Raw genomic sequence first — 16,671 nt, forward strand, 5'->3', positions numbered from 1 at the left:
CCCTTTGTCTCCCAGCCTGGTGGTCAGTTACCTTGACCCCTCGAGGTCCTGGGTATCCTAGAGGACCCTGAGGTCCAGAGGGACCCTGGAAGATAAAAGAGAGGCATTTATAAAGGGGCCTCAGAGTGTCACTGTGGGGGCCTCCAGGGGTGGAAGAAATGGAAGTAACAACATTGCTGTCTGGGTAGGGTTACAGGGCACAGGAATTGAGAATGTGGCAGAGCCATATGAATAATGAGACAAGGAAATCCCAAGGACTTTGAGGCTCTAGAGTCTGGGTGGAGACTCCCTCAGGGAATAAAGACATGGAAGATCTCACCTGGTTTCCTTTGGTTCCAGGGGGACCTTCCTTCCCTGGGTGACCCTGGGAGTAAGGGACAGAAAATGTGACCAGTGGCCCCTGTCACCCTCTCTGCACCCCTCCCTACACTTCTTCCAACCCAAATTTCCTGTGACCTAGTGAAGCCAACTGTCCATGGACAAGCACCACCAGTGACCTTTCAGTGCAAGGGTCACTGAAGGAGCTCTGAGGTCATGCACTGGGGTGGAAGGCCAAGGGGAACTGGATTCGGAAGTGGGGTCCCACTCACCGGGGGTCCGTCTGAGCCAGGCATGCCGGGGAGCCCTGGCTTCCCTTGAGGACCCTGCAGGAAGACAAAGAGGCTCAGGGTCACTAGAGGGGTCAAGTCTGGACACAGACAAAATCCCAGCAGACATTTAGGGTTCTCCCTACATCCCCACTCTAAACCCCCTGTCCTCCAAATCACTTAGTCACTTACCTTCTCTCCATGAGGGCCGATGGCACCCTGGGGCCCGGGGAGACCCTACATACAGGGAAAGAGAAGTCACAGGGGCCTCCCAGGGTCTCTTCTATCCAGCCTCCCGGATTCAAAGCATGAGCAACAAGGGCCTGAAACCCTTAATTTCCTGTATCCTTCCAGGGTCTGACCCATTGTGGAAGCCCAAGGGAAGTCACAAAAATTGGGGAACGGAGTAGGGGCACTGCTCACCTGGGTCCCAGGGGTGCCCTGTTGTCCAGGAGGTCCTGGCTCTCCCTGGGGTCCCTAGAAACAGGTGACCAGGCACAGGTCAGAAGGAGATGGAGATAGAACAAATTTAGAGCATGGAGCTGAGTCCCAGCAGCGATAGCCAAGAGGGCAAGAGCAGGAAGCAGGCAGGGGTCAAAATGGCGGCCAACAGGATGCTGGCAGGGACCTCGGGGGATAAGAATGGGGGTGGGATCTCCTATCCATCACTCACCAAGCTCCCTTTGGGGCCCTGGGGACCATCCATGCCTCGGACACCCTGAAACACAAGATGGGTGTGAGCAGCCTGAAGGTGGCCTGGAGGGACCTGTGGTTTTCAGAGGCCTGGCCATTCCCGAGGGTGTGACGGTCAGACCTCCAATCCATCCCAAACCCGAGCAAACACAGCTGGCCCAGGCCTGCAGTGTGTGGGACTGTGGGACTGTGGATCTGTGGGCTTGTGGGCTTTGGTTTTGTTTTTCTTGAAGATTTATTTCCTATGCCCAGAGCCCTTGGGGCACCACCACACCACATGGCCCTCCCTGTGCACGGGGAGCGAAGGCTGAGGCAGGGCAGTGTGGGGCCAGAGCAGGGGGAGCTCACAGGGAATGGGAAGCATGCCGAGAGAGGAGAGGGAGCAGGAAGGCAGCTAGAAAGGTGGAGAGTTGGAGAGGTCAAGGGGTCACCTCAGGGTCAGAAGTCAGGGAGTCACTTACAGGGGGTCCAGGAATACCAGGTGGGCCTTTGGGGCCAAGGAGACCTCGAGGTCCCTGCATTCAGGGTGAGGGGAGGAGACGGCATGAATGGATAAAACTGTGTCCCTTTAGTGCCCATGTCCCCCTCCTGGCTTCCCCAGAGCCCCCTCCCCCAGCACCAGCCCTTGGACACTCACCGACTCTCCAGGCAGCCCTCGAGGCCCAATCTCCCCATCATCTCCCTGGAGGAGAAGGACACGGTAAAGCTGCTGTGCCTTCTAGACCTCCCCTGCACCCAGCCCCTACATTTGCCACTACACTTACCCTCTCTCCATCCTCACCAGGGGGACCAGGAAGGCCCTGGGCACCAGTATCACCCTGCGAAATGGGGGAACTCATAAGTGGGGCCTCAGAGCCCCCAACACAGGCAGACACCAAACCTCTGCACTTAGCCCATCCATTACTTTCACTGAGCTCCTGCCAAGCCTCCAGCCTCCCTTCCCTACCTATCCTCACTCCCATAGAAGATCTATCCCCAATTACAACACACACCCACTAATGTACTCACCCTATGGCCCTTCTCTCCAGGGAGCCCTGGGAGTCCATCAAAACCTCGGTCACCCTAGGAGGAGGAGGGATAGCCAGAGTGAGGACATGACCCTGTCCAAGCCCACCCCTCCCTACTGCACCCTGAGTTGGGGGGTGCTGATCTTGGGGGAGCCTGGAGAACTAGGTCATCCCCAAGAAACAACTGAGCCCAGCGTGGGCTGAAGGCTACAGGCTTCAGGGAGGGGCCCAAGCCTGTTACCTTCACTCCAGGTTCTCCAGGCATCCCTCGGGCTCCATCAGCACCTGCCCGGCCCTGGGAGAACAAGGGAAGTGTCAGAACAAGCAGGGGCGCAGTCCCCTACCCTGCAGGCCCTGTCTCCCCACAACACCCATCCACCCCTGGGGCACTCACCCTTCGCCCAGCCTTGCCAGGAGGGCCTGTGAGGCCCTGAGGTCCTCTGGGGCCCTGGTGAGAGGAGAGATGGGGTGGGGTTAGGAGGCATAGGGAGGGGAGTGAGGGAGACTGAGGTGGTGAACAGATATGGTGGTGCAGTGGAGGAAAGTGGTCACCTGAGGTCCTAAGTCTCCAGACTCTCCTTTCAGGCCAGGGCTCCCAGGTTGGCCCTGGGAGAGAGAAGAGAGGATGGCCGTAAGGAAGGACACAGCCAACAGTGGCCTCAGAGTGTTCCCCAAAAGAAGCCCCTTTCCAGAACTATCCACGCCCCACACACAAATAAAGCATCCTCCACCCGAGCACCCTGCTCACTCACCAAGGGTCCAGGGCGCCCTGTGTATCCCATGGGGCCAGGGGGTCCGCGGAGTGCCAGCTAGGGGAGCAGGGGGACAGCAGAGCTGAGGGACAGGCAGTGGGAACCCCCAGCCCCAGCACTCTCCAAATTCACCCTTCCTCTCCTGATCCTCATCCACTGCCCAGGATTCTCCCCAGCCTCCCTGTTAACCCCAAACCAACCCAGGCCTCCCCTGCCGCACACTCACTCCAGCGAACCCTTCCAGTGCCCCCCAGAGCCTCCCCTTTCCAGGGAAGCAGCCCCACTCACCCTCGCCTGCTGCAGGATCGCCTGGGCCTGAGCCTCCTGGGCCGCCACCACAGGGCCCTTGTCACCCCCACCACTGCCAAACCGGAACTGAGGGCAAGGAGAGAAGGTCCAGGTTCTCTTCCAAGAAAGCCATGGGACCCTCCCAGCCAGAGGCTTTCTCCAGCGTTTCTGCCCCTTGCCCCAGGTTCTGCCCATCCAGCATTTCCCATGGCTTCCAGATAATCACTTAGAGGATTCCAGAAACTCAACTCCTGCCCTCCTCCTCCACTGTCCAGCCTCTGCCTCCAGAAAGACTCTCTTTTGGTTCTAGAGCTCCTGAAATATAGGCTGTTCTGCCCAGTCCTAGAAGACTGGTGTTTTGTTCTAGGTCACCTAATGAGGCCCCATCTCCCCAACCCCAAAGACGAATCCCTTTGGAGTGATGATCTTTGATGATCTTTAGAGACTCCTCCATAGCTTTCCTGCCCATCTGGTTCTTGGTAACATGACACAATTCCTTGTCTTCCCCATCAGCATGTTCCAAAACCCAAGAGACAACTCACTGGGAGCATGAGAGATGTGCCAGGAGGACCAGGAGCCCCATCTGATCCAGGGAGCCCTGCTCGGCCAGGGGGGCCCTGGAGTGGGAAGAGAATGCAAAAGATGGGGTGAAAGATAAGGGGACATCAAGATCTTAGCGTGATTTTGAAATATCCTCTTCAACAGAATAAGTGTAGACTGCTCTAGCTCTTTCCTGAGTCTCCCACCCCCATGGGGAAAATTGAGGGTGAGAAACCAGATCAGCACCCTCCCCAACCAGAGTCTGCCCTCCTTTCTGGTTGCTGGGAAGCACAACCATCCCTTCATTCATTAACAAGCCACCTAACAGGAAATTACTGGGCATGGCAGCCCCCCGCTTGGATACCACTAGCTCCCCCGAAGCTCCCCCCTCACATAGAGGACACCCCCTTACCCTCTCTCCAGGGTCTCCAACTGGGCCTGGGTTCCCCTGGATGCCAGGGGGACCAATCAATCCCTGAGGAACAAAAGAGTAGGGGTCAGGTGTGGGCATTCAGACAGGTGTGGACACTCAGCCTGTGGCTGAGGAGTGGTCTGTGCAGAAGAGATCTGGGAATCTGGGAAGCGTTGATTGGAGGGATGCTCCCGAGTTCTGAGGAGGAGGCCTGGGCATATGTGGGGAAGGCTCAGATGAGCACATAGAAGGGGTTTCTAAGAAAAGAATGGCCACCAGGTCACTGCTAGACTTACCGCAGGGCCTTCTGGGCCAGGGGGCCCCTCCACGAGCATACCCTGTGGAGTCAAAGGTTAAAAATCAGAGGCGGCAGGACCAGCACACTCAACCCCACTTGCTTCTCCTATTTCCACTGCCTCAGCCCTGTGACCAGCATAACTTACAGGTTCCAACACCGCAGGCTCTCCTTTCTCTCCCTTCAGCCCTCGGGGTCCATGGGCAGCCTGAGGGAGACACACATGTAGCCCCCAGTGGGGCCCGTGAGCAGCCAGGACACTAGGCCTTTCCCCATCTCAACTCCAACCTTGATTCTTAGATCCTCTCGAGACCACTTCAGCCCTACCCGAAAGCCCCACAGCCCTCCCCTAAAACTCCCTCTTCACAAACCTTTCAAGCCTGCCAAGGAGACCTCAGGGTTCCCTGCCCCCCCAGTTCCCAGCCCCACCTCAGCAAACACAACCTCTCCATCTCCCTGAGAGCCTCTTTCAGGAAGGTCCCCAGAAACTTCCAGTGTTTTTGTTTGTTTGTTTGTTTGTTTTTCTTTTTTTTTTTGAGACGAAGTCTTGCTCTGTCACCCAGGCTGAAGTCCAGTGGCGCGATCTCCGCTCACTACAACCTCTGCCTTCCAGGTTCAAGCGATTCTCCTGCCTCAGGCTCCCAAGTAGCTGGGATTACACTGGGATTACAGATGTGCACCACCATGCCCGACTAATTTTTGTATTTTTATTAGAGATGGGCTTCACCGTGTTGGCCAGGCTGGTCTCAAGGTCCTGACCTCAGGTGATCCGCCTGCCTCGGCCTCCTAAAGTGCTGGGATTACAGGCGCGAGCCACCGCACCTGGCCCCTTTCAGGGATTTTAAACCACCCACCTTCCCAAACCCTCTTCTAGAGGACCCTATCCCATCTCCCAAACGCCCTCCCTAGAACCTTAAGAAACCTTCCACACATTTACCCCAATACATCATAAAAGAATCTCTCTAAGATTGTGGGTAGATTTTTATTTGGGGTAAGAGGAGGGCATGGACCCACATGAGAACCTGATAAAAGCTAGGCCGGGCGAGGTGGCTTACGCCCATAATCCCAGCACTTTGGGAGGTGGAGGCAGGCAGATCACCTGAGGTCAGGAGTTTGAGACCAGCCTGACCAACATGGTGAAACCCCGTCTCTAATAAAAATACAAAAGTAGCTGGGTGTGGTGGCACATGCCTGTAATCCCAGCTACTTGGGAGGCTGAAGCAGGAGAATCGCTTGAACCCAGGAGGTGGAGGTTGAAGTGAACCAAGATTATGCCATCGTACTCCGGCCTAGGCAACAAGAGCAAAACTCCATCTCAAAGAAAAAAAATAATCTGATGAAAGCTGTGAGTTTTTCTCCAGAAATGAAAAAGTATATGCTATTATGCACAGAATTTTATTTAGGATTTCAAAGAGTTCACAAGTTTAAATATGCCCCAAAGGTTAAGCATCCATACTCTAAGTAAATTTGGAGGCCAGGCACGGTGGCGCATGCCTGTAATCCCAGCACTTTGCAGGGCCGAAACAGGCAGCTCATTTGAGGTCAGTAGTTTGAGACCAGCCTGGCCAACATGTGAAACCCCGTCTCTACTAAAAATACAAAAAATAGCCGGGCGCAGTGGCACATGCCTGTAACCCCAGCTACTCGGGAGGCTGAGGCAGGAGGATCGCTTGAACCCAGGAGGCAGAGGTTGCAGTAAGCCAAGATCCTGCCACTGCACTCCAACCTGGGTGACAGAGTGAGAACCTGCCTCAAAAAAAAAAAAAAAAAAAAAATTGGAGAGCAGTCCCCACTGAATGCATTGCCCTTCCTCTGGCCCTCAAGTACATTCTAAGTGCACCAGTTCCCTCCCTTGCACACCTCCACTCAGATACCTGTTCCCAACTCTAGGGCCAGAAACAAAATAAGAACATGGAGAATGGGAGACATTCACCAACACCCCAACTCCCCGCAACAAAGATCTTCAGAATGCCCCTCTCCACCAAACAGCAATGATCAGTTTCAAAACTCTCTGAAATCCCATATCAACCCCAAATACCCAGAGAGCAGCATAAAGGAAAGGCAGTAGAAGCTCAAGGGAGGCAAGAGAGGGGAGGTATGGGATGCGGCAGCAGGGTAGAGGAGGCAGCCAGAACTGCAAGGCAGGCAGAAGACGGAGCGGAGTAGACAGGAAGCAGTCCCACTGACAGGGAATACTGGAAGATATGAGAACAACTAAGGGACACAGAACAAAATGACAAACACTTGGAAGCAAGAATGATGCCAGGGCCGAGGAAAATTAAACATGGCCAACATGGCTAGAAAACAAACTGGACAAACAGGAAGTGGCTGAACAGACAGGAAGCAGCGAAGGAAAGAGGATCCAGGAAGTGAACCTTCAACAACAACATGGCTACCTTGACCCAGAGAGAAAAGAAAGGCACAAAACAGGTAGAATGTGACTCCTGCAAAGGGAATCATGACAGTGAAGGTAATTCTTCCAGAAAACACAAACATCAAGGCTAGGACACACAGGAAGTAGCCATGAGAAATATCGAGGCCCACAATGGAAACTTTATGATTTAAATGACCTGAGACATACAGGAAGCGGTTCATTGTCAAAGGAAATTGTCACAAGATAGCATGAAAAACTAGAGCCAGAACAGAAATAATAAATCCTTGGCAGTCCAACCTGACACAGTTACCAAGATGGATGCCACAGCTGGAGAAGGCAGGAAGGGACAGATAATAAGTGGCCTGTAGGTTAAAAAAAGGTGACACAGGAAGTTAGATCGTTTGGTAGAAACATGAACAAAAAATTGTTTCACCAAGAAATGATAGAGAAACACTGAAAATGGACACAAGGTAGTAGTTTATTGACCAAAAGCTTTATGAAATCCAGCTTCAGTTAGACAGGAAGTGATCAAGAAAGACAGGAAGTGGCCACATAATTTTTTTTTTAATTCCCAATTGCCCTGAGCAGAAGTATCCACAAGAGTCACAAGGTAAGACATTTGGCAAAGGAAGGCAGGTAGTAATCTTTTCAAGCAACATATACATCATATGTGAACAGAAAATGACAAGTCACAGATGGGAAATAGCTCACAGCCAACAGCCAAGGATCGAAACCAACAAGAAGGAATTCTTGTAGCTCCCACTGGTAGTCAAGAATGAAAGAGAAGCTCCTTTCACTTACGGCTCCTGAGTGGGCTGTCTCCGCAGAGAGGGCAGGGCCAAGCTCTGTCTCCTCACGATAATCATCCCCATAGCCATAGGTGTAATCGTAGGGCCCTTCAGGGGGGTCTGTGCCACCCTCCCCATATTCCTCTGCCCGGAACCTGTCGGCTGTGGGGGGGACCTGGAGATCTGTCTGCTCCTTCCCAGGGATGGGGAGGGAGAGGGGTAGATGGGGATGTTAGGGCTGAGAGGAGGCTTACCCTGGACCCCAGGGTGTGACAACTTCTAGCCCAAAGGATTCTGAGGTTAATCAGAACTGGAGTTTTTCTCCCAAGAAGAGCCATGGGAGTGGTTGTATATAAATGGAAGGGCCATCAAAGGCCAAAAGTGGGGACAGATGTCCAGAAAGTGGGTCCAGTGGGAAGAAGTGGTGGATAAAATGAAGGGTGGCCGGAGGACTGGATGCAGAGTGGACAGTCCATGGACACAATGACAGACAAAGGAGTCCAGGAATGACCAAAGAGATAGAGAAGACAAAAGGTGACAACATTGGACAGAAAGTGGCTCCCGGGAACAGAAATAGGACATAGAAAGTAAGACCATTAGACACCAACATGGAGACAAAGTCACTCAGGAATCAAAGAATCATGGAAGGAGGCCTGGATACTGAAGGGAACTGGCTGGACTTAGAGAGTCAAGCAGGCCCATAGTTCTAGAGTGACTCAAAGACAGAGGCCATCGATGGAAATGAGGAAGAACCCTCCGGCCAGAGGAGGGGCTGGTCCATCAAGACGTCATGGGCTGAGGGGAGTGAGTCACAGGTGCCCACTGCCCCCAGATGGGGTGAGGGTGGGGCATAGAGTTACCTCCTCAAGGGGTGGCAAGAGGCTCGACTCCAGGATTTCTTCCTCTTCACCTGGGGTGGGGTCCTGACCCCAAGGAGAGAAGGAGAAGAGTAGCACAGGGTGGGAAGGAAGGAGAAAGGTTAGCAGAAGGGAGGCAAAGCAGCACCTGTCCCCCGAGGGCAGGGTCTGTCTGCGCTGGGGGATGGGGGAAATCTCAGATCTTGCAGCCCCTTTGGAGGGGGATAGTTTGGGGAGAGTGAACCTCCAAGGTCATAGAGGTTTGGGGGCAGAGATCTGGATGCCCCGGCTCTACCTGCCGGTAACTGCTGCCTCTGGTCCTGGGGCGGGGCCAGGCAGTGGGGGAAGCTGCCCTCTGAGCTGGGCGTCGGGAAAGGGGAGTCTGCTCCCATGCTGGGCCGAAGCCTGCAGTTGGAGAGGACCTCTGGCCTGGTGAGGGGGACGCCTGCCAGGCCACTGACCTCTTGGCAGGTGGGGTAGGCTTTCGGGGAGGGGTCTGATGCCCCCTAGGGGAAGGGGGAGGCCTGTGGTGGGGGCTCCCAGGGCGCTGCAGCAGAGAGACAGGGAGGGGGCAGGAAGTAAGTAAATCCCCATAATCTAAACACACTGTGCCTCTCCCCACGGCATGGGGAGAGGAGGAAGGTGTCCTAGGAGACGATTGCTGGGGGTGCTGGGAGAAAGGGAAGAAATGAAGGGGTCCCTTGAGTTTACCTGATAATCAGGGGTTGTCCCCGTAGTCATCACATCATAATAGGGGGGCTCGTAGTCATAGTAGAGAGACTCAGTGGGCTGGGATTGGGGGGTGGGCATAGACAGGAAGGGGATGGGGTAATTGGAAGGTGTGGGGTGAAGGGCGGGAGAGGGAGATATAAAGATGGTGTGGGAGTTGGGAAACGGGGGAGGTGTGGAGTTGGGAAAGAGAGAGTTGAAGATGAAAGGAGAGGTTGAGGGTCAGGAGGGAGGTGGGGAGAGGTGGAACAGAGGGAAGGGGTTCCACATATGGGGCAGAAGCAGACATGATTAAGAGATTGACCCTCTGATCTTTAGACCACTGACCCCAGATCCCATCTGTATTCTAACTCTCCAGACCCCACCCAACCCAGGCTCCCTTCCCTTCCCTTCCCCCCACTACCTCCCCTTTTCCTGCCCCTCCAGGTAGGTGGGGGCCAGAGACTGGGCTCCCCACTCCCACACTTCTGCAGACCCACCTCTCCTTTGATATTCCCTCCATCCCTACTCCTTCCCATTCCTCCTCCTTGGTCTCACCATCCCGACTGCTTTCTCCTGGCTTCAGTCCCCTCTCCTACCTGCCTCCCCAGCTCTCACCCCTCTCTCACTGTCTCCCAATCTCTTAATTCAAAGAAGGAAGGGAAAACCCAGGGACACAGTTCCAGGAAGACTGGAAGAGGAGACGCAGAGCAGGGAACACAGCTCCCAGCCACAAATTCTTCGTAACAACTCTTTTTATTTTTAGATGAAAATAAAAAGGCTGATAAATGAGGACTAGGAGGAGGGGGTGATGGGAATAGGGAGATGAGGGTGGGGAGGACAACTAAGGAGGAGAGATGCCTGGGTGTCTTCCCTCTCTGGGGTGTGCTGCACTTGGAGGTTCTCCCAGCTCCCTCACCTGGCTCTGGGGTTCCTGATTTTGTGGCCTATGAAGTCTTGATGGTTGCTGCTGTGGAGATCTCTGGGCTCTGTGAGGCTGTTGGTTTTGGGGTCTTTCCCTCTGGCCCCCCTCGCATTCCAGCTCCTTCTGTTCACACGATTCATAGGCTGCCTGGACCCCTGGGACAATGGCCAGCTCCTGGACATCACCCTGCAAAGACATGAGAGAGATGGAGCGGAGAGATTCAGAGAGAGGCAGAGGGTATCATCTGGGAGAAAGAGTATAGGAGGCCAATCCTAGGTAAAACCCTAAGATGGGAGAAGGTCACTGTCAGTCCTCCATATGCAAAGCCCTTTTCAGTTTTCAAGGGATCTCATAGGACCTTCAATAACAACCAGGAAAGTTGGCAGAACAAGGATCTTTCTTTCTACCCATTTTTCAGATAAGTTCCATGCAGAAAAGCCCAAAAAGGCAATGACTGCCCCAAGGTCACCCAGAGTGGCAGAATCAGGACCAGATCCCAGGCCTTCCAGAATTCTTTGCCGCCCCTCTGCGCTTTGTGGCAATGCATGAGCCCTTCCACGGTGGCTTCCAGAGACAGGGCTCAGCTTTAGATGCCTTGGCCTTCCAATGGCAGTGATGATGAGAATTCTCTGGACCTCTAGAAATGGAGTGGGGAGAATCCATTCCTGAGTTCCAGTGGCATTTACTTTTGCCCACACATGGTGCTTAGCATACTCTCCATTGCACCGTAATTTAGGGATGTTGTCTCGTTTCCAGAGCCCACCTGGGAGCTCTTGGGGGTGATAGAGACTTCATATTCTCTTCTTTGTTCTCCTTGTCCAGCAGGTATTCAGAAAATGTTGACTGGCTTGGAGGGTGAATGGAGGGATGGGTGAATGGAGGGATGGATGAATGGATAGATGAGTGGATGGGTGGCTGGGGGCTTACATGCATTAATGAATGGGAGCATTGATAAATAGTGAATGAATAAATGTATGTATGGGAGGGTGGACTGGGGCAGATGAACAGGGGTTACAGAGTAGATGGAAGCAAATGGGTGAATAGGTAGATGGGTGAACTTATGTGGGTGAATGACTGGTCAGATGGGAAGTAAGTAGGTGAGGAGATGGGTGCGTGAGTATATTGAAGGAGGGAGTGGTTGAGTTGGTGGAAGGATAATGGATAGATGGTGGCTGAATGGATGCATGCATCCTTGTGTGCATGGGTAGATGGGGAGGGTGGGTGGGTGAGTGAATAGCTGGGTGAGTGAATAGTTGAAGAGGATAGATGGGTGGAAGCATAGATGGGTGGTCTGAAGGGGAGAGTGGTTAAGCGGGGGGAGGATTGACAGGTGGGTGGATATAAGCCTTCATGCATGAGTAGGTGGGCGTGTGATGCATAGATGAGTAAATAGATGGGGGAGTGGGTGATGGATGTGTGCATAGGTTGGCTGAGGAGTGAGTGAATTGATGGGTGGGTGAGGAGAGAGGGGTTGAAAGGATGGATGGATGAGGGAACTGATGAAGACTGAAGGACAGAGTAAGTGGCTGTGGACAGTCCTGCCATATAGGTAGGCATCTAGTTCTCCTGCAGAGAACAGTAGCCCTGAAGATAGAAAATAGAAATGAAAATTCATAAGAAAAAAAAATGAAGGCCTAGGGAATAGGAAGATGACATGCTGGGGCCAGAAGGGTAGTGGGCACAAGATAGGGGACCAGAAGTCAATCCTGCCTCTGATTGCTCTGGTTACCTCAAAGACTTCTTCATCCAGAATACGGGCACCAAAGATGATCACTCCATGGGTGTCCAATACTGGATGAGCACTTCGGGGGAGAGGCCGGGTGACTCGCTTCTTGCAGTCAACAATGAGGGTGACAGACTGGCCCTTCACAGCCACAGCCACACGGTGCCACCTGGAAATGGTGGAAGAGGTTCAAGTGAACTCTTGGCTGACTGAAGTAGGGGAGTCAACATGGTTGGAGAGCAGTGATAAGAGTTGAAGCCAATGGTGATAAGAGCAGTAATAAAAATGGCTACCATTTATTGAGTGTTTACAGTGCACCAGACACCATGCCGTCACTTTCTTATTTGTGCCAATTCTATTTAATGTCCATTTTACAGATGTAGAAACTGAGGCTCAAAAATTTTAAGTAACTTGCCCAAGGTACAGGCTAGTTCAACATGCAGAGAAGGCTGTACACTCTAAAGCCCAAACTCTGGACTAGAAGTGACTGAAGTTTGGGCAGTGGGTAGGTGTGGTGTGGCTCAAAGGGTCTGAAGGGTTTCACAGTTTAGAGTGTAGGGGTTCGGGGGCACTTCCTCCTGAAAGTGTGGGCCAGGCAGACCAGAGGAGCAAACAAACTTACTTGCCATCTGCTAGGCTGAGGCCTCGGAAGACTGGCTGAGAGGGAGGTTGAGGCCGCCCAGTCTGGTCTTCATACAGGAAGCGGACAGGTCGGCCCAGCTCCAGGCCCAGCTGTCGGACACCCTGGGCACTGTAGAGAGTCAGGAGGGGAGCTTGGAGACCAGGGCGGGTCCGGACAACAGTCAGCAGAGAGAAATCTTTGGGAAATCCTCCTAGTATCCGAGAGAGATACACACAGAGTGAGAGGCAAAGGGAGCCGCCACAACCCCTTTCCTCCTGGTGTCTGATCCTAGGCCCCATCCCATTACCTCCCCCCAGGCCTACCCCACCATGTCACCCATACCTGGGAAAAGCTGGCGAGTGGGTGCACTGAGCTGGGCAGGTCGTGCCACTCGGTAGGCCACATCAGCTGGACAGATGCCTTTCGCTCTCCGGACACCATCAGGGAGGGAGGGGAACCTCAGGGCCTGGAGCACATCCACAGGGGGTGCACCTGGGAGAGTCCATGACTATCAGGAGAAGGGACATGCCCTCAGGAGGGCATAAATAGGGGACATTTGGGATCTAGAACTCAGCTTTCCAGGGCTCAAACTCCCTGCAAGGGAAAGGTCACCTCACCCTCACTTGCTTCTGAACAGTGCCTGAATGGATGGGAAATGCAAAGGTACCTGGAGGCAGGGCAGCATCAGCAGGCATTCAACCCCATGACACTCCTGCCCCTGTCTCTCCTAGCATCTGCCTCTCTTACGCTCTCTCTTTGTCTTTTAGTTTATGAATCTGTCTCTCTCTGTACTCTCTGAATACCTCTCTCAACTCTTCATCTGTCTCCTGTCTCTCTCACTCTCTTACTCTCTCTGTCTCTTTATGTTGGTCTTTCTGTCTCTGTCTCTTCTGTCCTCCTCCATTTCTCTCACATTCTGTCCATCTTTTTCTCTCCCTCGCTCTCACTCTCTTTCCATATCTCTCACTCTCTGGGTCTCTGGCATCTGTCCCGTCTCCAGCACAAACAACATCTGGGCAATCGATCATCCTGGACACAGGAGGTGCAGGGGGGCCACAAGGAAGAGATCAGAGAAGCAGCTCTATGAGAGGGGCTTCAAGCAGCTACAGATCCCAGGTTTGGGGGATGGGGTGGGAACAACCCCGACCATGCTGAGGAAAAAGATACGAGAAAGCTCTCCCAGGAGTCTGTGCCTCCTGGTTTAGGAGATGAGGTGGGGAGGGGTAGAGGAATGGGGGGCAGGGGCTGAAGCTGCCACGCGGAGCCGGAACAGGTCCAGGGCCCTGAGCCACACATCTGTGGATCCCATCAGAGTGCTTGCCCAGAACCCAGGCAAGCTCCCCACACCTGGAACCTCAATCCTGTCTCACCACCCCCACCAACCCCACCACCTGGGACCCAAAGATTCAAGATCCAGCCCACCAGCCCTGTCTACCTAGAACTCAGCTTCCTAGGGTTCAAACTCCCTGGAAAACAAAAGATCACCTTGCCCTCACTTGCTCCCCTGTATACATACTCTTCACACTATCAGCTCCAGATTGGAAAAATCCCAAAGAGAGTTCCAGCAAAACTTTCATAGAAGTGTGGGGCAGGGCAGAGGCCAGAGCAATCAGGAGAGTGGAGCTGGGTGGGGTGGGTGAGGTGGGGCGGGCAGGCAGAGAAAAGGCCCTTTGAGTCCAGGAGCCGGGAAACCACGGCCTTCCCCCCCAACCCCCGCCTAAGCCTGGCCCCCGCGCGTGTGGCAGCTCCACAAACACCAACACACAAGGGCCGCTTTGAGAGATGAAGGGTGAGTGAGACAGAGACACAGAGACTCATAGAGACCCCAGGCCAAGGAGACCTCGGAGGTCCCCACCCTCCACCAAATCCCAAGGGAGTACAATTCGATCATATGGATGACCTACCCACAGGTCCGCCCACCATCTTCCCACACCAGGCCACATACTTGCCCCACTGTCTCCAGCCTCATCTGCCCCACAGGCTCTCCACTGGTAGCCCCATTACCCTCCACCACTCTACCTCTGGCCCCCCAAATGCCTTATTCTCTAACCTTAGGAATTCTACAGTAACTCATTTCCCTAAAGTCCCATCTCTACCCACTCAGCCCCTGAAATAAGAAACAGTCATCTTAGCCATCCCCCTGCCTCCATGCCAGAGGATCCCTCTTCCCCCTAAGAAAGACTCCTAGAGTCTACAGGCACCATACGCCTCAAGTTCCTGGCCCTGGGCCTCACTGTCCTCACATCTTGGAAGTTCTTCCTTCTGTAATCTAATCTAAATCTTTTATGCTGCCATTCTGACCATTTTCTCTCTAAAGCAGAGAAGAATTGAATAGTCAAGTTAAATATAAATCAGCCCTCAGTGTCTCCAGAAATGGTGGGCTTTTTCCAGCCTGCTGAGGGCTTGGTGGTCACAGCCCCCTCCTTGACATCAAATCCCCTTTCCTAGAAGCCAGGAATTCTGGGTCCTGGGAAAAAGAAGGAAAAGATCGGGGTTGTGGACACCAGGGTCCCAGGGGAGCCTGGCTGGCCAGAGGGAGGAGGGGCTAGGCAGGAATGCAAAGAGTTGGCTCTGGCCTCAGACACCTGATCCTGGCCTGTCCGGCGGGCCGTCCTGTTGGCAGCCAGCCCCAGTGCTCCCCAGAGCCAGCTGCGTGGCAGCATCGAGGGCACAGGGAGGGGGAGGGGGACCCTGTCCAGGAGGCCAATGAGACAGGTAGTCAAGGCTTCCTTTCTTTCTGGGCTTACTGGGCTCTGCTCTGAATCACAGGTGCTCACCCCTTATCCCAGAGATATCGACAGAAAGGCCATAAGACACACACGCCTCACCCATCAACATTGGCGTCTACCATCCCCACACCAGCAATGACTGGACCGGGCTGGCCCTGGCCATCTTCAGCTCTTCCCAAGGACCCAAGACAAGCATCCATCCCCATTCAGGGTCTCTAAAGTGGTCCTCCACCTTTCAGCCCTATCTGCCCTCCCCCAGTCACTTCAAGGACAAAGAGATCCCTACCCTGATGCCAAGGAACACAGGTGTCCTGCCCTCCAGCCTGTAGCCTTGAAGCCCCAAATCTCCTTGTTAGACTCAGAAGCTGCTGCCCCAGGCATCAGCTGTCCCCTTCCCAGAGACACTCAGAGCTCCAGCCTGACTCCGAGGACCCAGGCATCAGGACTCCTCTTACCTGCCCAGCCTGGGGCCGCGCTCAGCCCCAGCACCAGAGGTAGGAGGAGGAGGAAGCGATGGCAGCGGCTGCACCGCTCCATGGCTGAGAAGCCGAAACGCCGGGTCCCAGGGACCCAGGTCGGCCTGAGACGCTGGATGCCCTGAGGCTGACAGAAGACAGGGAGCAGACTATGAGCCTCAGACGCCGGGGTCCCAGGGAGGTCAGAGGCTGCGGGCAGCGACAGCTGTCAGCGGCCCAGCTCCATGCAGCAAGGCGCCGTCGGGGCTCCCGGCACTGCTCCCTCCTCGGTGGCTGCCGCTTCTGTGTGTCCCCGGCCACCCTGGCGCCCAGAGCCCCCACCTCGCCCCCGCCCCCGGCCCGGCCCCCGCCTCCAGCCGCCCGCCCACAGCCACCGAAGGGAAACCCCACCCTCAGTCTCCACCTGGGGAGGGAGGCGGTAACCCTCCCTCTATCGCTCGCTCTCTCCTGCCCCTTGTAGGTCTCAACGGCCTGTACCCTAAGATTCTCTTTTCGGGAACCCCAATATCTTCCCTAGCCCCTTCCTTTTCTAGGACCCAAACGTCCAGTCACACACACTCCCTCCCATTCCCTCCCTCTTGGGGGCCCAGAGCCCCCTTTCAGCAGAGGCCTGGGCGGGATTTAGGGCACAGTGGGAGGGGGAGAGGCGGGCCTGGGGGTCGCAGTCCCCACCCCACCCATAATCAGGTCTCCATAATTACTTCCCTCACCCCGCCCCGTGTAATTACAGAGCCGGGCCGGGGCGGGGGTATTTATAGACAAGGCTATAGATAGCGACGAACTGGGGCGGGGGATGTGGGGGAAGGTGTTCTACGGGGAGCAAGAGGGCAGAGACTGGGACCCACCGACAAACACAGGATAGTCAGGTCCAAGGAGATGCAAATGGGGGACGCGG

The 16,671-nt window shown here is 54.5% G+C and overlaps 1 protein-coding gene and 1 long non-coding RNA gene across 6 annotated transcripts in view; one reads left to right on the top strand and one right to left on the bottom strand.

Moving 5' to 3' along the window:
- COL11A2 (collagen type XI alpha 2 chain) overlaps positions 1-16,083 on the bottom strand; it is a 29,704-nt gene extending 13,621 nt beyond the window's left edge. Inside the window, exons 1-27 of one of the 5 annotated variants that reach the window (XM_004043798.4) lie at positions 15,756-16,083; positions 12,914-13,063; positions 12,572-12,782; positions 11,956-12,118; positions 10,221-10,412; positions 9,305-9,382; positions 8,597-8,659; positions 7,750-7,929; positions 4,723-4,782; positions 4,576-4,617; positions 4,280-4,342; positions 3,870-3,944; positions 3,328-3,414; positions 3,040-3,096; positions 2,840-2,893; positions 2,682-2,735; positions 2,529-2,582; positions 2,289-2,342; positions 2,045-2,098; positions 1,918-1,962; positions 1,742-1,795; positions 1,261-1,305; positions 1,011-1,064; positions 780-824; positions 591-644; positions 320-364; positions 32-85 (exon numbers count right to left, since the gene is read on the bottom strand). In XM_004043798.4, the coding sequence (XP_004043846.3) occupies positions 32-85; positions 320-364; positions 591-644; positions 780-824; positions 1,011-1,064; positions 1,261-1,305; positions 1,742-1,795; positions 1,918-1,962; positions 2,045-2,098; positions 2,289-2,342; positions 2,529-2,582; positions 2,682-2,735; positions 2,840-2,893; positions 3,040-3,096; positions 3,328-3,414; positions 3,870-3,944; positions 4,280-4,342; positions 4,576-4,617; positions 4,723-4,782; positions 7,750-7,929; positions 8,597-8,659; positions 9,305-9,382; positions 10,221-10,412; positions 11,956-12,118; positions 12,572-12,782; positions 12,914-13,063; positions 15,756-15,837 (2,169 nt within the window). In that variant the 5' untranslated portion in view covers positions 15,838-16,083. Of the gene's footprint in view, positions 1-31; positions 86-319; positions 365-590; positions 645-779; positions 825-1,010; positions 1,065-1,260; positions 1,306-1,741; positions 1,796-1,917; positions 1,963-2,044; positions 2,099-2,288; positions 2,343-2,528; positions 2,583-2,681; positions 2,736-2,839; positions 2,894-3,039; positions 3,097-3,327; positions 3,415-3,869; positions 3,945-4,279; positions 4,343-4,575; positions 4,618-4,722; positions 4,783-7,749; positions 7,930-8,596; positions 8,660-9,304; positions 9,383-10,220; positions 10,413-11,955; positions 12,119-12,571; positions 12,783-12,913; positions 13,064-14,087; positions 15,726-15,755 lie in introns of those variants that run through there. The other 4 variants (XM_019030123.3, XM_019030124.3, XM_019030125.3 and 1 more) reach the window with 4 other exon arrangements.
- LOC134758729 (uncharacterized) lies at positions 10,349-12,076 on the top strand. Its single transcript, XR_010134247.1, has 3 exons — positions 10,349-10,502; positions 10,645-11,051; positions 11,963-12,076. It is a non-coding gene; the product is annotated as an uncharacterized lncRNA (long non-coding RNA).
- Positions 16,084-16,671: the final 588 nt, after the last annotated feature.

This window comes from Gorilla gorilla, chromosome 5 (genome assembly GCF_029281585.2).
Source record: "Gorilla gorilla gorilla isolate KB3781 chromosome 5, NHGRI_mGorGor1-v2.1_pri, whole genome shotgun sequence".
In the NCBI taxonomy this organism is placed as follows: domain Eukaryota; kingdom Metazoa; phylum Chordata; class Mammalia; order Primates; family Hominidae; genus Gorilla; species Gorilla gorilla.